Source organism: Martes martes, assembly GCF_963455335.1.
Source record: "Martes martes genome assembly, chromosome: 13".
In the NCBI taxonomy this organism is placed as follows: domain Eukaryota; kingdom Metazoa; phylum Chordata; class Mammalia; order Carnivora; family Mustelidae; genus Martes; species Martes martes.
Window position 1 is genome coordinate 62,333,555 of NC_137901.1, and position 22,049 is coordinate 62,355,603.

Below are 22,049 nucleotides of genomic sequence, written 5' to 3' on the forward strand. Positions count from 1 at the left end.
GCCAGGGAGCCAGCAGTGAGGAAAGTGCTGGTGTGTGCTTGCAGTTGCTGAGTCCTTGCCGCCCCTTCCCGCACCCCTGGGGCCCTCCCCACAGACGGGGCTTTACATGCCTGGGACCCTGCCCTCCACCTTCCCTCCATATCCGGCGTGAGCTGCATGGGCTGCTTCTGAGTGCAGCATCTCAACCAGATTTTTACTCTGTCATGCGGGTAGATAGCACTCTTGTCCCCAGCCAGTGTGGCTGTGAGTGGAGGCCTACCTGCTGGTCTGTAAGCCATTGTCATCCCCTCACCTTCCTAGGGGTCTTGCCCACCTGGCGGCTGTGGAATGCCTTCTCTCTCCCTGCCCACCGGGGCACCAGCTCTGCCACACGAGCTGTGTTGTGTTCCCTACCCTCTCTGGGCCGGAGCACTGCCTCCGTGAGTTGGGCCTGTGCTGGACCCATGAGGTTGGGATGAACTGGCATGCGCTGTGGGCAGCAGAGGGCCTGGGTGGTCCAGGTAGCACCTGGACCAGGTAACACCCCATGACTCTGGAAGGGTGGAAATGGCCAAGTAGGGAAACATACTAGCTCTTCCTACCCTTCCCTTCCCAGAAGGCCCCGGATGCTCATGGTCAGTGGTTCTGCTGGGCCGGGCAGGAAGCAGGGGCTCCCAGCTTCCCAGAGCCCCACACTCCGCAGGGAGGGAGCTGGCTGCTTCTGGCCCGCCTCGGATTAATGGCTTTTAATTTAGAATTTAATCAATGTGGCTTCTCTCTCGAGAGCTGGATGCTCTGGTCTGGGAGTGAGTCATATGATCTGTGAGTGGGTTGGGCATGAGGCCTATGATGGCCTCTCTAGGCCTCTGTCCTGGCCCCACCTTGACCTTGCTCTGCTTTGCCTGCAGCCTGCTGGCATCCTGGTCATGGAGGACTGCAACGTGCACTCAGCTGCCAGCATCCTGGCCTCGGTGAAAGAGCAGGAAGCCCGCTTTGAGCGACTGACGCGAGCTCTGGAGCAGGAGCGGCGCCATGTTGCCCTGCAGCTGGAGCGTGCCCAGCAGCCCAGCATGGGCAGTGGTGGTGTGGGCAGTGGGCAGCCCCTGCCAATGGCCTGGCAACAGCTGGTCCTGCAGGTAACACCCCATGACTCTGGAAGTGTGGAAATGGCCAAGTAGGGAAACAATCAAGGGGCCTTGGTGGACCACAAGCCAGTATTGGATGACTTATTGCAAGATATCTTGGGGCCTCTGAAGAGGGGAAGAAAGTGGGATCCCAAGGGGACTGGAAGTCTCACTTGGGTGTACAGGGCACCCTGTGATGAATGGGCAGGACATAGCCCAACCCTCTGATGGCACCCTCCACTCAAGTGAGTCCTCAGAGCCCAGGTAGCTGGGCAAGGTCTATTCTGGGCAGCTCAGCAGTCACCCTGGTGACACTGAGGGTTTTGCCAGCCCTGGAGTCTGCTTGCCATGGTATCCTCCTTTGTCGCATGCATCAGTGAGTCGGCCTGAGGGGAAGGCTTGAGCAAGGCTCTGGGGTCTGCCTGTGGCTCAGAGGGTGACCTGGAGCCTCAGTTTCTCCACCAGCCAATGCCCTTAAACTGGGCTCAGGCTCCTGCTCAGCCCCAAGAGGCATGAAGCCCTGTCTGCTCTGTGGCCAGGCCCTAAGCACTCTAGAGTCAGAAGTAAATGGCCTGGACCCCTCCTTCCAGCCACTGTACCCCAGTACCTGACCTACAGATGGGACACAAGAGCATCTGGTTTATGGGGAAGGAGGGGCAGAACAAGAAAACGGGGGAGGCCTGGAGTTTGGTTTGATTTTTCAGTTCATATTACTGACTAAGGCACAGGGCAGGGGCTGGCAGGGCAGAGCTATCCCAGGAGCCAGGAGAAGGAGGGCCCTGCGTGGGAGTCCACTCTGCAGACCTCCCACTGTTGCCCCTCCTCACTACCAGATCAGAGGCTGGTGGCGGGGGCGCAGCCTACTTAGTCTCCTCACAGGGTGACCCTAGAGGGCTCTCCCAGTGGTGGTCTGCTTCTCTGGCTCAGCTCCCTGAGCAGAGGTAGCACCATTGCCCTCCTAAACCTGGCAGCCAGACCTCTTCCCGGTATGTCCCCCAGCACATGCTGTCATCACTGGGCTCCCACTCTAGGGAACCAGACAGGCTGTTGGCAGCGTGGGGCAGCCTGTACCTATGTGGCTGGAGAGAGAGGGAGCAATGTATTGGTCTCTGTTGAGACTGACTCAGTTGGGCTAGCTCTGCCTGGCCAGGGCACGTGGGGCTCAGAAAGCAGCAGCTCATGTCAGGTCAGGGGACCTGGCACGTGACCTTCCCCCCAGACCGTTGATGGTCTCATCTGTCAGTGGGCAATCCACCTGCACAACCCAGCGTGGTATACAGTCAAAGCCAAAGATGTGTCTCTGAAGGGCCCATACGCACCAGCAGTCCCCACCATTGGGAAGCTATCTTTCCAAGCCTTGGGTGCTGAGGTGGGCCAAGGACCCAGTTCTCAGGAGGCCAGGACTGAGGCAGAGTGGGTCCAGGTGCAAGAGCCCACGCCCACCATCCTCTGGATCTCAGGCACCCCGGAGGCTGAGACCTGCACCCCCAGATGTGGGGAGTAGAATAGCCCAGCTGGGCCACATGGGGACAGTGGCAGTCAGTGACCTCAAGGCCATCCTTCAGGCGCCAGGCCCTCTTTCAAGCTCTCTCAGGCCGGAAAGGGCTTTAGCCTCCAGCCCAGAGGGCACTGCTGAGGGTCAGTGCCCCCACAGTGCCCCCATAGCCTGGAGCTGCCCTGGCCTCCTGGGGCCTGTGAACTAAAGACTTCAGGCTGTGATCTCTCCCCGCCCACTGTCCTCCTGGCCTGCCCTTGGTTTTCTGTCTCTGGGGAGGAGATGGTTTTCTCAGGGCAAGATCCGAGAGAGCGTGTGTTCCCAGGGCTGGGGGTGGACTGGCAGGGCTGATGGGACATTGGGGGAGGCGGGGCCACATCCGCTGGCCAGGCCTGGCAGCCTTGATCCCAGAACTGCTTCCCAGATTTGTCTCAGCAGGAGATGCCTAGTGACCTACCTGCTGGGCCCCAGGGCTGCCTGGAGCTGGTCTTCAAGGTTAGAGCTGGGGTCTGTGAAGCTCAGGGCCAGTGGCAAGGCGGGTCACTGGGACTAAGAGGCTGAGAGGCCAGAGGCTACTGCTGTGTTCCCCAGGGGGCAGCGCTGTCCTGGCCACCTGCCTTTAATCCTCCAGCAGGAAGAGCTCCCGGCTCCAGACACCTGTCCGGAGCAGGGCCAGCCCTCAAGCAGTGTGTGTGTTTGTGTGTGTGGTCAGGGGGAGGCCTTTAGGGACCTGGCCAGCCCTGGGTTAGGCCGAGGTGGGTTTGTGGCTGGGGCACTAGCAGCTGGTGAAATAAGGGAGAAGGCAGAAGCAGCTGAAATGTAAGTTCCCTTAGGGCAGTGGTCCAGTCCTCTTGCTGCTGCCCCTGTTCCAGGTGGCTCCCTGTGGGGCTGCCATGGATGGAAGATAATGGGGCCAGTGGTCAGGGCAGCTCATCCCTGTGCAGATGGGGAAACAGAGGCTTGGAAGGACATGTAGCCAACACTCAGAGGTGCCTGAGCATGCTGGTTTCGTGGAAGAAGGGTAGCCTCTGGGGGTGGCTGGATTTTCTGCATGGGGTCTGGGGCAAAGCAGGAGAGGGGCAGGAAGCCAGGAGCCCTCCTCTCTTGCCAGACCCATGGAACCTCCTTGCACTGGCCCTTGCCCTTATTCATCTCAGAGCCTAGTTTCCTTATCTGTGATACAAGAGCCGTTTGGCTTGCCTTTGTGGGATATGACCCAAGAGGGCTTCAGAGCCCAGCCCAGCCCTTCTGGGTCTGCATTTCCATCCAGCACCACCAGACTCTCCCGGGCGTGGCTGTACCTTCATTCCCGCCTGTTTTGGAGAAGTCCTGATTAACCAGCTGCTGTGACATCACTCCCCCACACCCCCAACGGCTTCCGAGTGCATCAGAAGTATGGAGGAAAGACGGTCTGCGGCCCTCTTGGCGTCGGGAGCTTTCACCCAGAGTCACCCAACTGCTGAGCACCCCACAACCACTCTCACCTATTTGATCTGCTCTGACACCCCTAAGAGGGTGGGGGAAACCCTGGGCCTCTGTGTCTTGATGGGGAGAACCCAAGACAAAGTGGATCAGTGCCAGGTCCATCTGGCAGGCCCCAGCTGAGCTTTGTTGAGGCACTTGGGGGCGGGGGGAGCTGTGCTGGGGTTTGGGCAAGGGCCTGGGGCCCGATCTGGGTCACCTGAGAGCCCTTGTCATGCCGAACATGGCTGTAACTACTCTGATCATCCCTCATTTCACAGCAGGGCAAAGTTTCTCGCAGTCTGGGTGAGCAGCCTGTGCCGAAGAGGATGGCTGCCCTGGCCCCAGCTCAGCCAGAACTCAGTTTCCCTAACTCTGCAGGGGGAGGGGCCTGTGAGTTCTTTTACTGGAGGGAAAATGAGGCCTGGGAAACCGCACTCAGCCAAAGTCACTCGGCGGGAAAATGTCAGCCCTGCCGGGGAAGTGGGGGCACGAGGAGTCCAGGCCGGCTGCTGGGAAGTTAGGGGTGACCTCGGCCCCACTCTGGCAGCGGAGCTGCTCCCCGGGCGCGGGGGGGGGGGGGGGGACCTCGCCCCGCCCCGCAGGCTCCAGCCCCGCCACCCCGCTGGCCCCCGCCCCGCCCCGCCTGGGCGCGGCCCCGCTCCATTGGCTGCTCGCCGTGACCGCCGCCAGATCCGCCCCCGCGGGGAGCGAGTCCGCCGAGCCCGAGCCCGAGCGGCCGAGGCGCCGGAGCCGAGCCCGGTTCAGCTGCTGCCACCGCCGCCGTCGTCCTTACCGGCCCGCGCCGTCCCCCTTCCCCGAGCCCGGCCCGATGCCGGCCGAACTCAGACAGGTTGGAGGGAACTTGGTCCCAGGCGTGGGGGCACCGTCCCGGGGGCCAGGCGGCAGAGGGCGGGGCGCCGGCCTTCCCGGGAGGACCCGCTTTTGTTCCGCGGAGCCGCCGGCCGGAGGAGGCTATTGTCTGCGCTTCGGGCCGGCGCGTTCTGCCCCGGGGCGGGCGGGGCGGCGGAGTGAGCGCGCCGCCCGGGGGGGTGTGCAAGGCGCGGGGCGGGGCCGCGGCGTCTCAGGGGACCCGGCGCGGGGGCCCCGGGCGGTGCGACTCCGCGCCGGGAAGCGAGGACAGGATCGGGGTGGGTGCACCCCAGGGCAGCGCCCAGGACAGGTGTCTGGGTCGCGGGTGGTGGGTGAGGGCCTTCCTGAGCAGCCTCTCTGTGCGGGAGGGATGTCGAGTCCGGAGAGGGCAGCCGGGCTAGGCCTCCAGCTCCCTGGGGGTTTCGGTGGGCACCCCCTCCTCTCCACACTCTTAGCGCGGGCTCCGACTCTGGGGACCTGCGAAGGAGCTTCCGGAGCTTTAATGGAAGCCCTGTCTGCCGCGGCAGCGCACGTGAGGGGAGGGGTGGAAGAGGGCCCTGCCCACGTGCGGAGGCGGTGGGAGGGGGGGTGTCTCCGAGGAAAACCCGGTCAGTCAGCCTCCCAGTGCTGAGAAGGAGCGGGAGGGAGGCGTGTGAGCAGCCAGCACCTCCGTGCTCAGAGGGTTTGGGATGCTGTAACAGGCAGGGAAACTGAGGCTGGAGGAACAACTGCCCCAGGCCCCTTGTGTTTGGGGGCCACCTGCCTCTTCCTGGCAGCTGGGTTTGCGCCTGCTATGCAACTTTGGTGTGGCCCCTGGGATCTACCTAGTGACTGTCCCAGAGATGTAAGGGGCAGCTGGGGGCAGCTGGGGCCACCGTGTAGCTGATGGATGTGGCCTGGGCTTGGAGAAACTGCAGTGGGTGACAGCCAGCCCTGCTATCCCCCACAGCCTCGCTTCCCCAGTCTGCTGGGCACCCACTGCCCCATGGTGTCTTGGCCACTCAGTGTGGACTGCAAGCCCTAGCAGGTGGCCTGCTGCCCTGGGGAGGCAGTGAGCCCCCCATCTTCCTGGGCTGGGCAGAGGCTCTGGACATCAGGAGAGGGCATCTGTGGGGGCCAAGGGCTTGCCCTCCGATGAGAGATGCCAGCCTGGATTGTCTTGGACTCTATCAGGGATGGCTGTGCTGGGTGGAGGGGATAGGGGGGCATGTTCATCCCTTCATCCCTCCATTGATTTATTCAGTGCCAGCTGTCTTGTGCCCTTTGTGGGCCAGGACTGGGGGTTATGGGAGCCAAGTGTGGGATCCTACCTTAACCCATTCTCTGAGTGTGTGGTGGGACCATGGGCAGGGTGGGGCACCTGTCTTGAGGTTTGCTCTTCACAATACACACCATGGGTGCTCATCTGTGAAGTGCGGTTGGTGACATGGATCCATGCCTCCGGGACCCCAGTCCAACCCCCCTTCCTCATTATGACTTGGCTTGTTTCCCTATCCCCTCTCTCTGCCATTCCCACATATACCTCGGATGTGGTTGTGGGCCTTTGCGGCCCACAAGGGTGGTGGCCCCTCTGTACGTTGGCCTACATCTTGTATTCTACTCCCCATGTCCCTTAGATCCAGCCACCAAGGTGTCCGGGACTGGCACTATCCCGCTTGTCCTTTGGCTGTGATATCCTGGGTGCCTTCTGTTTCCATATGAGGAAGCTGAGCCCCAGGTGTGTGACGGGGCCTATGGCCCTCTCTCTGTGCCTCTGGTGACCCTCTTGAGAGCGGTGATGGCTGGTTGGGTTTACCTTTCTGAGTACTGGCCACTCTGGCCTCAGACTTGGACTCTTGGGCCAGGCCCCTTCCACAAGTTCAAGGGAGCTCCTGGGAAACCCCAGGTCTGGATAGCAGCCCCGCTCTGGGCCAGGCCTATAGACCTTGGACCGGGTAGACCATGGATGGGAGTGCCATGGGGACAGTTTGGGCCGTGGAGGTAGGTGATGGAAGACAGGTCAGTTGTCCCAGGAAGAGGGGCAAGAATGAAGCTAGGGGTGGGGAAGGGTGGTAAGAGATAGTTGACAGGATTTGGCTTGGGATGCGAAGGGCTGGGGGTTGTGGGTCCAGGCTGGTGTTCATGTCTGGGGTGCAGGGGGGCCCTGAGCTGCATGGCCAGGGGTCTCTGGGGTGTGCTGCCCCAGGTAGGTGGACATGTGGCCCTAGAGCAGAGTCTTGAGGTCAGATGAAGATGAGTGCCATCTGTTTGCCAGTCATCATTCCACAGACCCGTGCCACCACCCCAAAGATGTTGCAGAGGCCTGAAACGTGGTTGACCTTGGGCCTTTCCCCACCGCAGGCTTTGGTTCCCTACTCTGCTGCCAGCTCTGAGACCACCTGGAGTGGGTGGTTGAGGGGGTGTCCAGGTAGTCTGGACACAGGGGTGGGAGACAGGAGGAGGTGACGGGGATATGTTGGCACATGCAAGTCCCTCTGGGGGCAGTGGGCGCTGTGTACCGGGGGCTGTTAGGACAGCATGCAGATGGACGCGCTTGGGCCCGTGGGCCAGGCTGGGTGCTTACACACACACCTGTGTCTGTGCACGTGTCCCTGTTGGAAGCACCAGGTACATGCACGCATGTCCAGTTCCTTATCTGCATGTGTGCCCAGGCGTGTGTAACGGGGGCCGGGCCTTCCTGTGATCACCGGCTGACTCACGCTCCTGCCTGCCTGCCCGCCTGGGTGAAGTCATCGCCTGTTTTTAGCTCCCTGAGGTCATTTGCTAGTGGGGGCTCTTGGGGCCTCAGGATCCCACTACTGGGCTGCCTGGACTGGGCATTGGTGGGTGATGCTGTGGGGTTGCCAGGCCTTGGGGTGGGTTGGGGGTCCTGGCTCTTCTGGACCCCCATCCCTTCATCCCCTGTGCTGCACTTTGTCAGACCCTCGTCACAGGCTAGAGTGAAAATAAACTGAGTCACAGTAGCATTGGAGTCTGAGGTGTGCTTCCTCCTCCTCCTTCCTTATCACACCCAGCCCCTAACTGGGGAGTTGAAGGCTCTTCTATCCACTCTCAGGGCCACGTCCTCCTGGCAGTGCTCTGGTCCCCTCTTGTCCATCTTGCTCCTCGCTCCTCCACTCCACTTGCAACCACAAGGCTGTGGCCCTAGGCCCCTCTATGCCTGGCCTCCCAGGGCCCAACAGAGGAGCTCAGCGCCTGACACACATTTGCTCCCACAGTTGCCATATACAGGTGGGGCAGGCGAGACACCAGCAGTGACAGGCTCTCCCTGAACCTTCTGGTCTGGAACTGTCCCGGCTCCCAGGGCCCTCAGAGAAGAGCCCAGGCCGCCTAGCCTGGCAACTCAGCCACACGTCCCTATTCAGGGTCTCAGCTTCCTCCTCCTTCTCAGGGAACATCGTTCCTCCTTCCTGGCCACGTCCCCATCATGCTTTCCACCTACAACCCCAAACTGAGTGGCAGCCAAGGCTGCGGCCCACAAGGGGCGAGGTGTTAGCTGGAAGGCCTTGCAAAACGGCCTTCCCTGTGGATGCCTGAGATCCCCTGTCAGTGGTTTGTGGAGCCCTGGCTAAGCCTCTCCCTTCTGTCAGGCCTCTGTTTTCTTTTCTATGAAATCAGATACTGTTGTCCTCTGCAGTCCTGCTTCTGGGAGCAGAGGCTGCATTCTGGGGCTTCGTTCTGTGTCTCCAGAGCCCAGGGCATACGCCTGGAGGATGTCCTAAGGTGGTGCAGGCCTATATCTGGACCTCCGAAGAGTCTGCGGGGGTCCAGAATCTCAGCACTGTGTGCAGTTGGGTACTTAAGCATTTTGTCAGGATAGGACTCCAACCTGAGGAGACTCTGCACCCCAAGAACCTTGAGAGGCAGGCCCAGGGCAGCCCTGGGCATCTAGGCTTGCACACCTCCCACGCCCAGGGCCAGGAGCAGAGTAGGGCTCTGGTGGTGGGCAGATAGGGGTGTGGCCTTCCTTGGGCCTCAGCTCTGCTTCTGGGTAGGGCCTCAGAGGCCTAGGGGCCCAGACAGGGGACCCATTCCTCAAGGCACAGCATCTGGGCCACAGAACAGGGCCTGTCCTCCTGCTGACCTGGCCCCCGCTGCCCAGGAATGTGCTTGCCTGCCCACGGCGGCTTGGGTTTCAGCCCTTATCCATGCTGGCCAGATGCTAATCCTGGGACGTTGGCATGCTGTGGGGACCCGTGCGGTCAGAGGCCCAGGGGTGGATGGGCTTCAGCTCTCGGCCCCCTTTGCCAGTCAGCACAGTCAATTCAGCTCTGCTATGGAGCCTCTGCTTCCCCACTGGCAAGTCTGGCCCTAGCTGTATGGCCTTAAAAAGGCCTCTGTCCAGAGTTGTCTTGCCTGGAATTCCACCATGGTCATCTCCTGCAGGGATGAAGGCAAGGGGAGCTGCAGTTGGGGAGACCTTGGAGGGAGGTATATGGAGAGGGGACACCAGGGCTCCCATCGAGGACTAACTGGGGACACCTGGCCTGAATCACCACCTCAGGGTTCTGAGAAAACACCCAGCACCTCAACAGGGAGTGCCAAGTGCTGGCCCAAATGAGGTAGGGCTAGGCTGTGCCCACTCAACACCCCAAGAGTGTCCAGGCCGGAAGGAGCAAGGGTATTTTGGGCATTCTGACAACTGGGTATTTCCGTCCTGTGAGAACGTCTGGCTGGCCTTGGGAGCAGTGGGGGCCTGGGTGTGGCCCTGGGGAGTTAGTGAGTGGTGCTGAAGCTGCTCCCTGTGGCCTCTGCACTCAGGGTTTCTTGGGAAGAGGCCCAGGACACAGGGAGGCCCAGCCGGGGTTAGTGAGCCGTGTCCAGAGTCCAAGCTCCAGGTCCCACCAACCTCCTTGGGCCACCAGGAACCTGTAGCAGCCAGGCTTGCAGCTCAGCCCAGGGAGGCACCAGGACTGGGGGAGGTCAAGCCCCAAAGCCCCTCATGGGATAGGGCAGCAGGATCAGTCAGCCCCATGGCATTCAGAGGCAGGAATGGACTGGGGCTGAAATAGGCTCTGGGGCCTGTGGGTTCCAGGGGTGGGAAGAAGGCCCTCCTGGCCTCTAGGCCAGCACTAGCATCCGCACTCTAGGGCTAGCGAGTTGTGGGTCCTCCCACTGACAACCCCTCACCCCCCCGCCCCCACCACCTAGGAGCAGAGCCCGGGCAGCCAGGCCTCACTGGCCACAATGCCAGAGGCGCCCGAGGTGCTGGAGGAGACTGTGACAGTAGAGGAGGACCCCGGCACCCCTACCTCCCACGTGTCCATTGTCACATCAGAAGACGGCACGACCCGGCGCACTGAGACCAAGGTATGGCCAGGCCCGGGCAGTAGACAAGTAGGCCATATAGCCACGGTTGTTGCACGTACAGAGGGGCCTCCCAGGGCACCTGTTGGGCTGGTGTCTGGGCCTCTCAGGCTGCCCAGCCTGCCCACCGGCCACCCACTTCCCCACCAGGTCACCAAGACGGTCAAGACGGTGACTACGAGGACAGTGCGCCAAGTACCCGTAGGCCCAGATGGCCTACCCCTGCTGGATGGAGGCCCCCCGCTAGGCCCCTTTGCAGACGGCCCGCTGGACCGGCACTTCCTGTTGCGCGGGGGTGGTCCAGCAGCCACACTTTCCCGCGCCTACCTCAGCAGTGCGGGCAGCTTTACCGATGGCCCTGAGCCCCGTGATGTCCCCAGCTATGGCAGTCTCTCCCGGGGGCTGGGTGTGCGGCCCGCACGTGGCCCCGTTGGCCCAGGCCCTGTCGATGGCTGCTTTACACTGCCTGGCCGACGTGAGGCCTTCCCTGCAGGCCCCGAGCCTGTGCCGCCAGCTGGTCGCTCCCAGCCGGAGCGCTTCCAGGCAGAGCCATACGGCTTAGAGGATGACACCCGCAGTCTGGCTGCTGACGATGAGGGTGGCCCGGAGCTGGAGCCTGACTACGGTACTGCCACAAGGAGGAGGCCTGAGTGTGGGCGTGGCCTTCGTACCAGGTGAGGACCCTCAGTCTGGCCACCGCCTCTAGGAAGTCTGCCTTCCATTCCCCAGTAGAGACGTCTAGCTGTTAGGGCTCTGTTAGGACGTCTGCAGGACGTCTAGCTGCTAGGGCTAAGTTAGTTACACACTAGTTTGAATCAGCTTCAATTCAAGGACAGCAGCAAGGGAAGCTTCTGGGATAGTGGAAGTTGCACCAGGCACCCTCCCTGGAAGTCTGGAGCATTAGGGAAGTCAGTAACCATACCCAACACCCACTATCCCTGCTCCAGACAGATTACCATGAAGGTAGAAACATAAGATGCTCAGAACATTTCCTCTGAGTCTGAGGCTCCAGCCTTTCCCCAGGCCTCCGTTGCCCCTGTGTACAGAAGCAACCAGAAACTAGGCTATCAACCTCTTCTCAGCATCAACTCTGGTTCTGTCACCTCAGCCCTCAGTTTTTCCATCTGTAGAGTGAGAACATGATCACAGCCTTGGTATGAATTATGCTGGGTGACCACAGGCAAGACACCTGACCCCTCCTAGCCTCAATCCCTGCCCTAGGAAGTAGGTTTGATGGTGACATCCCACAAGGACATTTTGTACTCTGGGGGACTGGTGGCCTGAATGCCCCTTATATTGTCCCACCAGGATGGGTGTGTGCGGGGAGGGTCACCTCCTGCCCCCACATCCTGGCAGATCTCATGTCACAGAGATGGTTCTCATGGGAAAGCAGGATCCCAGTCACAGATAGATGTTTCATAGAAATGCATTTAACTCCCAATTGGGGAATGGGAGCGAGTGAGCTCCCCATCTTAGGGGGATCCAAGCCCCGATAACCACTGGCTAGTGTTTGGCCAAGTCGCTGGCTGTGAGTCAGTTCTTGCTGGCCTGGGGTGTGAGTCGCAGCACCCACTCGGTACTTGGGGCTCCATACGAATGCTATAGACCTATCCCCACCCTTCATGGGTTCCTGCTCCACTAGAGAAAATAATGGTGGGTGGCCTTGGAGTGGGCATCCTCAGGCAGTGCTGAGATATTCCTGTGCCCTGCCTGCCTGCACAGGCCCTATGAGGATGTGGCAGATGATGGTGGTGAGCTGATGGAGGAGCGGCCCCCGTTTCCAGCTGCGACGGCCCCCCTGGCCCAGCCGGAACGGGGCAGCCTGGGCAGTCTGGACCGAGTGGTACGGCGGTCGCCCTCAGTCGACAGTGCCCGTAAGGAGCCACGTTGGCGGGACCCCGAGCTGCCGGAGGTCCTCGCTATGCTGCGACACCCCGTGGACCCTGTGAAAGCCAATGCGGCCGCCTACCTGCAGCACCTGTGCTTCGAGAACGAGGGTGTCAAGCGACGCGTGCGGCAGCTGCGGGGCCTGCCCTTGCTCGTGGCTCTGCTGGACCACCCGAGGGCAGAGGTGCGGCGGCGAGCCTGTGGGGCACTGCGAAACCTGTCTTATGGCCGGGACACGGACAACAAGGCTGCCATCCGGGACTGCGGTGGTGTGCCTGCCCTGGTGCGCCTGCTTCGGGCTGCCCGGGACAACGAGGTCCGAGAGCTCGTCACCGGTGAGTGACACCTGGCCTCCTCCCATCCCTCAGGGGGTGGAGACTGAGGCTCGGCCAGGGAAAGACCCTCCCCACCACCACCCACCCATTCGGTCAGGAGTTCAGCTGCTGGAAGGCTTAGGCTGAGGTTAGGCTTAGGCTGAGGTCCCCAGTTTCTCTACCTGTGGACTCTAAGGCACATTCCCTCTCCATCTGCTGCCTCCCACCCTCTCAATCCCCATACTCCAGGTCTAGCCTCCTGGTCCCACCCTCCAATGGGGCTGGTTCTAGGGGATGGTGCCTTACGGGACCCAATTAGCCAGGTAGGGTCATGTGACCACCTTTAGGTGGGGCCAGTGGAGCAGTAGTGCCACCTGCCCCCCCACAGGGCTCAGAAGGGATTGGGGAAGGGAATGTACCTGCTTGTCCAGCCACAGGCTCCCTGCCAGCCTTTCCTCTGTGTCCCATCCCCTCTGGTGCTTCCTCCTACCTAGCTACTGTTAGGTAACTTGCCTGGGCCAGGGTGGGCATCCAGGACTTCTCACGGCTTTTGTTACTTCCTGCCTTCCGGGGCATGTCCTGAGTGAGGTCTCGTGGGGAGGTCGGAAGGTCACTGCTTGTGTGGTGAGCACGGGCTGGTTGATGGCGCCCTGCAGGCACACTCTGGAACCTGTCATCCTACGAGCCCCTGAAGATGGTCATCATTGACCACGGCCTGCAGACGCTGACCCACGAGGTCATTGTGCCCCACTCGGGCTGGGAGCGCGAGCCCAATGAGGATTCCAAGCCAAGGGATGCTGAGTGGACGACAGTCTTCAAGAACACATCGGGTTGCTTAAGGTGTGGGTGGGGGCTGGGCTCGGGCACTCTGCAGCCACCCAGGACCGTTCTTGGTCAAGGAGGCAGGAGCCAGGCACCAGAGCCTGTACGCACACCTGGGAATGTACTCATGTCCTGTATAACCTGGAAGGCAATTAGCCACCCAAGTCTCAGGAGCCTCCTAGCCATGTCACAGTTCCTGCCCAAGTCCGGAGAATGGGGCCTGATGGGGCTGTACTCAGCCCCAAGGGCAGCCTCTGGACAAGGTCTGCCACGCTGTCATGTAGGACCCCATGTCTCCAGCCCTGCTCAGCTTCTACCCACATTCCCATCACCGTGACAGCCAGGTTAGGGGGAGCCAGGACCCTCATCTTCCGTCTGCCTCCGGGGCCTCATTGCACGTCCTGGTGACCTCAGCCCCAGTCCTCCAACCCTGGCCATCACAACAGAGTCCCGGGGGATCCTGGGTTCCCATGGTCCTGCCTGTCCATTAGGATGTAGCCCTGTGGCCCTCTGGGGTCCTCATCTCAGGGTAAGGTTGAACTTAGAACTGCTACTGGGGCAGGGGGAGCAGAATTACCTGTGCATGGATTCAGGACTCTGGACCCTCCCAATTCTGCTGGGCATCAGAAAAGGCCCCCTGCTCCACACAGATGCCAGGCCAGGGCTCCCTCCTAGAGTTGCAGTCGTTGGGACACTGTCAATAGCCCTAACAGGCTGGTGTCAGAGCTGGTCTTCCAGATGAAGACCTGCCCCCAAGGCCTGGTGTGGGGGAGGGGCTGGGAAGTCCCCATGGGAGCCAGGGATTACCAGGCTTGCTCTTGGCCACCCAGGAACGTGAGTTCGGATGGCGCAGAGGCCCGGCGGCGGCTCCGGGAATGTGAGGGGCTGGTGGATGCCCTGTTGCACGCTTTGCAGTCCGCGGTGGGCAGAAAGGACACGGACAACAAGGTGGGTGGGACAGGGGGCGGGGTGGATGTCCCTAGCAGGTCTCAGCTGGGTGAGTCTCATAGTCCTCCAAAGGGTTAGGGAGACGGAGCAGGGACTGGGCCCAGGGGGCCCTGAACTATTGGGGCAACGCAGGAGAAGTAGGTATGCAGTCTGGGGCAGTGCCCTGGGCATGGGCCACACCAAAGTGGCCACTCCGAAGTGGACATGCTATGAAGTCCCCCACCAGCTCCTACCCGTGGTGTGTTCTCCACCTTTTTCCTTCCTCAGCCCCTCCCTGGGAGCCCTCACCCCTGTAGGCCCCCTGGCTTTGGTGTCCCCGTCTTTGCACCCTCAGCTCCTTCTGTGCACACTGGCTGTAGCCAGGCTTCCCTGGGGAGGGTGGGCAATCTCTGTGCTCACCTGGCCCTGCTCCACCATTTCTCCTCTCCCCGCAGTCGGTGGAGAACTGTGTGTGTATCATGCGGAACCTGTCCTACCACGTGCACAAGGAGGTGCCTGGGGCCGAGAAGTACCAGGAGGCTGAGCCAGGGCCCCCGGGCAGTGCTTCGGGTTCCCAGCGCCGGAGGAGAGATGACGCAGGCTGTTTTGGTGGCAAGAAGGCCAAAGGTGTGTGGGAGGGACTGGGGTACTGCACTCTAGGACTCCCCCTACTACCCCAGGCTGAAGGGGCACCATACCTGCGGCCATCCCGGAAGCCAGAGACCACCTGGTCAGCTCGTGATGGGCAGGTGGGGAAGCAGGGAGCCCGGAAGGCCGTAGGGTCATCCAACTGACAGGCCAGCCATCCCTCATCTGAACTCTGGGGCCCCCCAGTGGAGGGCAGGGGTGAACCTACATGGTTGTCCCTGCTGCTGCCTGGGCTCAGTCCCTCAGCCCCAGGAAGGGTTCTTTGGGCCCCTGTTTGGAAAGTACTGAAGTCGATGCTGCCTCCTGGCATTCACAGAGCACCTGAAGACCTTGAGATGGCCTGGAGGCAGTACCCCACCCTGCCTTCATGCCATCCTACGCAGTGTTCGCTGGGTGCAGGTTCCGGGATCCACATTCTCAGGCACCTGCTGAGTTGCAGCTGTGCACCGCCTTGACCTGCTCCCCCCCGCGCCCCCGCCCCACCCCCCATGTGGACCTGTTCTGAACCCAGGCCTCCCCTTTCTTGTTCCACTTGCGGGTGCTCAGCCCTCCCCAGTGATTGGGGTGGGGTTCCCTGACCCATCTGTTCAACCTGGGGTATGCATTGGGAAGTCGAGGCCGCCTAGGAGGGCATGGGGTGGGGGGTGCTGCCCGCTCAGGCTCATCTCCTCTCTCCTGTGCTTCCTCCGGCCGCCCAGAGGAGTGGTTCCACCAAGGTGAGTCCCTCTTTGTCCTGCTGTCCAGGCTCAGTGGGTGCAGTGGGCACCTGGGAGGTGCCACCCACCCTGTTGTCCAGGCAGTCATCGCTATGACGACTGCAGGGAGGTCCAGCCTCAAGGCCCTGCCCCATCCCCAGTCCCCTTTCTGGGCAGCCGTCTCCATGACAACTGTGTGGACATGGCAACGGCAGGAATGTCAGCCCTGGACTCACTGGGAGGCCACCGGGCTGTTCCTCTGTAACCTCAGACCCAGCTACCCAGGCAGGGCTGGCCTGGAGCTGGAACAGGGAGAGTCAAGGGGGGGCAGGGTCTGGGTATATATGTCCCCACAGGCTCCAGGGAACAAAGTCTGCCCCTGGGAATGAGGTGATATGTGGCTTAAAGGGACCACACAAAGTCCCCGTGAGGCTGGGCAGAATAGGGAGCCCAGATCATCTGAACTCAGCTCTGCTGCTTTTCAGAGGAGAAGATGCTCCCTCATTTGAGATGAGGGTGACTGTGAGCTAGTGAGCTCACCTCCGCCGCTTCTCTGTTCCAGGGAAGAAGGATGGTGACATGGACCGGAACTTTGACACACTGGACCTGCCCAAGCGAACCGAGGCTGCCAAAGGTGAGTGGACAGCAGCAGAATTCAGCCCAGGCCCATCAAGGTAGCAAGGCTTTGTGCTACAGCAGGCTTGAAGGGCCTTGGGGATCCCGTGGGGAAACAGTCCACAGGTGTGCCCCCCCCAGAAGGCTGTCCAGTCCCTGGGTACCTGCTGTGGGTTCAGAATCAGGGTCAGTTCCGTGGGTCACTCCAGGCAGGGTGGGAGACAGAGGCACAGAGAGACCAGGCATTTACCAGGTCACACAGCATGTGAAAAAACTAGAGGGGATAGAGTAAGGCCTTCATTGAAGGGCAGAGACCAGTTAGGCAGGACCTCTGGTGTCAGCTGAGAGGCTCATGTTCACTCCAGGGGGTTTAGGAGCTGAGGTGGGCAGTCAGGTCTAGTAGGGAGGCTGATCATGCAGGAGGCAGAGTGGTTTGTCTTCTCGTCCCCTGTGTCTGTTGCAGTCCTATTGTGTGCTGGTGCTGTTCTGTACACTGGGAATCTAGCCTCAGTAAGACAGCTCTGCCCTGGTGAGCCCCAGGCCACAGCCTCACCCTGCAAGCCCAGATACCTCCAAGCAGGGTGGAAGACCCCAGCCATGGGATCTAGGGGAAAACATCACACGCAGAGGGACCAGTGCTGGCAAACGCCTTCAGGGGTAAATACCCTGAGTGGTAGACGTGCTTGGAGCATCTGGGGAAAGGAAGCCCAGCAGAGCTGGAGTGGAGGGATTGTGAGGCATGAGGAATGGGGAAGGGGTGAGAAAATGTGGAGTGGGAGGATAGGAGAGGAGGAATAATGTCCAGGTACAGGACAACTGAAAGGCTGTTCAGCCCCTCCTCTCTGGAGTACCTTGGGGCAACTCTGCCGCACTGGGGGGCCAGGGCCTCAGCTGATAGGGAACCAGGAGTGGTTGAGCAGGGTGCAGACTGAGAAGGCAGGCCCTGTTGCTAGGGGTGTGCACTGGTAACAGCCTAAGTTACATAGGAGAGAATAGGGCCATGTTACTAGGAAGGATGGGTCTCATTGCTAGGGCTCCTCCCACCCAGTTAGTTGCACAGCCTATCTACCCAGGAGGGCTGGCCCTGTTGTTAGGGAGTTTGAGTCCTATTGCTAGGGGAGCAGCCCTGGTTGCCACCTCCCTCCCTATCCCAGGCCTCCTGGATGCTCTGGATACCAGGCAGGTCCAATACCATTTCTTTGGCAGCAGGGTCAAGGGAACAACGACCTGGCTTAGATCCACTGCCTCCTCACTGAGTCTCTGTTCTTCCATGAAATGGGAATTCTTTCTCCCTTGGGTGGCTCATAAGGGGTGAACATGTGGTTAAATTTTCCCTGACTGCACATACCCATCCCTGGCCCCAGCTGACTCTTGCCCTGGGGGCATTGATGGGAGGAGGGGGAAGAGGGGGTAATGGGGGGGGGCCTGGGTGACTGTGGGCGGTGGGTGCTCTGTGCCCAGGCTTTGAGCTGCTGTATCAGCCCGAGGTGGTACGTCTCTACCTCTCCCTCCTCACGGAGAGCCGGAACTTTAACACCCTGGAGGCTGCCGCTGGCGCCCTACAGAACCTCAGCGCTGGCAACTGGATGGTGAGAGGCCGAATCTGGCAGGGAGGGGACATAGAGAATCCTAGGTACCCCATCGGTGCCGGCCTCTGCCTTTGCCCAGTCTTGGGGGGGGAGCCACAGGGGACATGGTGCCTCCCCAAAGTCCGGGGAGGTTCGCAGCACAAAGGCTGCAAGGTGGAGGTAGAGTTGAGATGCTTGGGTAGGGCTTTGTCCTGCCGGGGAGGAGGGTCCAGCCAGAGGGAACAGTGAGGGCTCAGGTAGGAGAGTGTCTAGGCCTGTGGGCAGGACTCAGTGTGCTGAGCACCCTCCCCACTCCACTGCCACAGTGGGCCACCTACATCCGTGCCACGGTGCGCAAGGAACGTGGCCTTCCGGTGCTCGTGGAGCTGCTGCAGTCCGAGACTGACAAGGTGGTGCGTGCTGTCGCCATCGCCCTGCGCAACCTCTCCCTGGACCGGCGCAACAAGGACCTCATTGGTGAGGATGCTGGTGGGGCAGAGCCGGGATGCAGAATCCAGGGGGCTGCTCTGGGGTGCTTCCCCATGACCCCTGGCAGGGTGGGGAGAAGGTCAGGGGCCCAGCCCTGCTCCTGTCATTCCATCCCAGCTGCTGGAGCTCAGGTCTTCCCAAACAGTATCAAGGCCTACACCCTGTGCACAATGGGTGACTTTGCAGCTCCCCAAGGGCTCTCCTGGTGGATCCCACTCCTTCCTGCTGGGGAGGGCAGAGGTGTGTCCTGACAACGGCCCCTGCCCTTCAGGGAGCTATGCCATGGCAGAGCTGGTGCGGAACGTGCGCAATGCACAGGCTCCGCCGCGACCGGGTGCCCGCCTGGAGGAGGACACGGTGGTGGCCGTGCTCAACACCATCCACGAGATCGTGTCTGACAGCCTGGACAATGCGCGCTCACTGCTACAGGCCCGAGGGGTGCCAGCGCTGGTAGCTCTTGGAGCCTCCAGGTGGATGAGGGTGCAGCCTGGAGAGGGGGAGGGCGGGGCCGGTGGGGAGGGCGGGATGGGCCAAGTGCTGACCCCGCCCTGGGGCTGGCCGCAGCCAATCGGTGCGCGAAGCGAAGGCCGCCTCCCACGTGCTGCAGACTGTGTGGAGCTACAAGGAGCTTCGAGGTGCCCTACAGAAGGATGGCTGGACAAAGGCACGCTTCCAGGTGCGGCCTGCCTGGCCTTTCTTTTTCTCCTCCACTTCTCCAGGCTAGGTCCCCCACAGGAGTGCCCCTGACCCCACACCCTGTCTGTTTTGTGCCCCTGCCCACCCCCAGTCAGCCGCTGCTACTGCTAAGGGACCCAAAGGAGCACCGGGTCCTGGAGGCTTTGACGACAGCACCCTGCCACTGGTGGAGAAGAGCCTTGGTGAGTATGGGGCCGGGGTGTGGAAAACTATCCGAGGTATAAGAAATGCTCTTCCACCTAGGTGCATTGACTGTGACGAGGCAGGTGAGGGATGGGAGGGCCCCTTTCCTGGCTTGCAGCCTCCTACAACCTCCTCTACACCTACGGTGTCCACATTGATGGGAGGGCCGGGCGTGTCCGTGGCAGAGGACCAGCAGACTGGTGCTAAGATGTTAGTGACAAAGGATACCCAAGGTCACAGAAGCCATCCCTGCTGTGGGTTTGTCTGTCCTGGTGTCCCCATTGGTTCTTGCAACCAGCCAGCCACCTGGCTTGTGCTTTGCAGATGGTGAGAAGCCAGGCAGCCGGGACGTGATTCCCATGGAGGCACTTGGCCCAGGTGAGTGCAGATATGGAACTGCTTGTTTCCTGTGAGGGGGCAGGGGGTGGCGGAGGGCAGTGGAGGCTCTGAAATGGGCCAGGTGGTTTTGCCTTGTGTGTTTGGTGCTGGGAAAGCCTACCAAGGAGGCGCTGGTTGGAAAAGAGATTTGATTTAGGGGTGTTGCTGGGGGCGGGGGGGCCAAAGGAGGAGTCTGTGCCCAGCCAAGGCCTTTAGTCTGTCAGCTGAGGGGGGCTGGAGGGTTCTGAGCCACCACGAAACGACCTGGCCCAAGTCTCCAGCACAGTGTTGGAGCAGGTAGGGGTCATCTCCCAGTGCGCCCTGTCCCAGGGGCCCCCTGTGCCTGGGCTGAGAGGGAGAGCTGCTCCTGTGATGCCTGCCCCTGAGTTCCTCTCCTGTCCCCACCCCAAGATGGATACTCCACTGTGGATCGGAGGGAGCGGAGGGCTCGAGGTAGTGACCCTGCAGGGGAAGCCTCTGAGAAGGAACCGTTGAAAGTAAGTGGCTGTGGGCAGGTGCCCAGGGCATGCCTGAGAGGGGCCCTGGTTAGGTGCTGAGTTTAGGCCACCTGGTCCACTGGGGTGGGGCTCACCTGCAGGGCAGCTGGGCTGGGAGACAGAGCCTGGAGGACTGCCCCCCACCCCCAGCCTCAGGAACTTTACTGTCAGAATTAGTTTCTGGGTGCGGGTGGTTTAAAGCTCACACCCATTGGGAGAGCAGGGGCACGGGACAGAGGGCCCTGCCCCGAAGATGCACAAGGGCCAGGGGAGTCTGAGCAAGCGTGTCTTCACCCTTCTCTGCTTGTGTGGTGTGGGGAGGAGGGTTGGGGGAGGGCCCATTGTTGTCCTGCCTTCAGGGCAGCTCCTGTTAACCTGTTCTGTGACAGTCCCTTGGCTTTGGGCACAGGCCTGTGTGTGTCTACACATCAGTGTGTATCTATGTGGGCCACACTAGCTCAGCTCCCCCATTGTGTGCACCCTGGCTCTGGCCTCGCCCACTCAGCAGCCCAGCCCCCACCCGTCAGCGCTGACTAACCTGCTCTGTTCTGCCTCTAATGCCCTCCTGTCCACTGCCCACTGGTCTGCTGCAGCCCGACCCCAGCAGGAAGGTTCCTCCTGGGCCCAGCAGGCCCGCAGTCAGGCTGGTGGACGCCGTGGGGGACGCTAAGCCTCAGCCCGTTGACTCCTGGGTCTAGTTGCATGCCTGGTACGTTCTCTCGTCTGGTTTTTCATTCAGCTGGTTTCCTGTGCTCTGGGAAGGGGCTTCTCGTTAATCTCTGCTGGCTGCATGTTCTGTCCCTTGGTGCTCCCTGGTGGGACTCCGGCTTCAAGCTCAGCAGGCTCAAATGCCCATCTCTGGGACAGGCTGGGGTTTGAGATGGACATGCCCCCCGGGCATGCAGTCCCGGCTGAGGCACTGTGTCATATGGGTCCAGAGCAGGAACAGGGCCCCCACATTTAAATGTCCCAAGCACAGTGCCCCCCAGTGACCAGCAAGTCGGATTGGCCCTGATGCTGAGATTCGCGAGGTCAGCCTCTGCCACCTACAGCAGCTGCCTTTGTCCACACTTTCATTGGCCTAGCCTGTGGAGGGGTCCGCCCAGCACCCCCCCACCCCGCCCCCGGGCCACCTTGCTTAACCTTCCCCTCTCCCTCCTTAGGTCTCCAGCCTAGCCGTTTGTTCTTAGGGATCTGATCATGGGAAGAAGGGAACTCCAGGGCTGGCCCTCACAGAACCTGCTGTGGAGCTTGGAGCCCCCTGGCGGCAGGGGTTGGCAGCGCCTCTCACCCAGGAGCCAGGGCCGGACATTCTGGACATGCCTCCCTTCCTGCCCCTCGCTCCCTCCCTCCTAACTCCCTAGGCTGAGTTAGCTGTTTACTGACATGGTGCTGTGTGCGAGTGAGAGAGAGAGAGAAGGCAAGCCAGTGGAGCTGCCAGGGTGGGGCCCAGGGAAGCGGCAGGATAGGGCACCTGGCTTTGCTTTGGGGCTGGTGGTGTAGGAGACTGTGCTCCTGTGTGTGCAGGGCCCCAGAGGAGCCTGGCGGCGGGCCCTGAGGGCAGGCAGTGGGGAAGGGAGGAGGGGGCTCAGAGAAGGAGTTTGACTCTGGAAGGTAGACGGGATCCGCTGGGCTCTGTGTCCCACCCTGCGTGGCAGGCAGACCATGGTGTGGGGGGGTGCTGGCCCATACAGAGAGGCTTTGGAGGTAGCAAGATGGGGGTCAGGCTGTGCTTGCCCCCCACCCTGCCCTTGGCTCCATGGAACCCCAGTGCAGCAGGAGCCTTCCCTGAGCAGCTCTGGCCTGGCCGTGGCTGCTGAACCCTGTCTGCTGGAGCCCCAAGTCACAGCTCCGGGACTGACCTTCGGCAGCAATGGGGGACTGCTGCCTAGTGCCTGCTGTTTGGGACATAAACACAGAAGAAAAACACTGACAAAAAGCATTAAAAATGAAACCAAAATAAGACTGTATTGGTAGACACCTAAATTTTTTTAAGAAAATTTAAAAATTAAAAAAAGCAACAAAGGAACTTCCTATTTTCTGTGGCTCAGATCTCTTGCCTCCAGCTGCTTGCCCTTCCCTGCTTGCCAG

General features: G+C 61.1%; 1 protein-coding gene across 4 annotated transcripts; it reads left to right on the forward strand.

The window, feature by feature from the left end:
* Positions 1-893: 893 nt before the first annotated feature.
* On the forward strand, positions 894-21,993 carry ARVCF (ARVCF delta catenin family member; the record flags this gene model as incomplete). Of its 4 annotated transcripts, none has more annotated exons than XM_080821529.1 (17): positions 906-1,115; positions 10,084-10,242; positions 10,390-10,913; positions 11,962-12,461; positions 13,097-13,280; positions 14,093-14,210; positions 14,645-14,816; positions 16,095-16,166; positions 17,609-17,736; positions 18,042-18,192; positions 18,476-18,674; positions 18,769-18,880; positions 18,992-19,082; positions 19,408-19,461; positions 19,873-19,958; positions 20,552-20,667; positions 21,122-21,993. In XM_080821529.1, the coding sequence occupies 16 exons, from the start codon at positions 906-908 to the stop codon at positions 20,654-20,656; spliced, it is 2,865 nt and encodes a 954-aa protein (XP_080677655.1). In that variant the 3' UTR covers positions 20,657-20,667; positions 21,122-21,993. The 4 variants fall into 4 exon arrangements, with proteins under 4 accessions (XP_080677656.1, XP_080677655.1, XP_080677658.1 ...); XM_080821531.1 differs by lacking the exon at positions 906-1,115 and adding an exon at positions 4,807-4,912; XM_080821530.1 differs by lacking the exon at positions 20,552-20,667 and having other exon boundaries at positions 894-1,115.
* Positions 21,994-22,049: the final 56 nt, after the last annotated feature.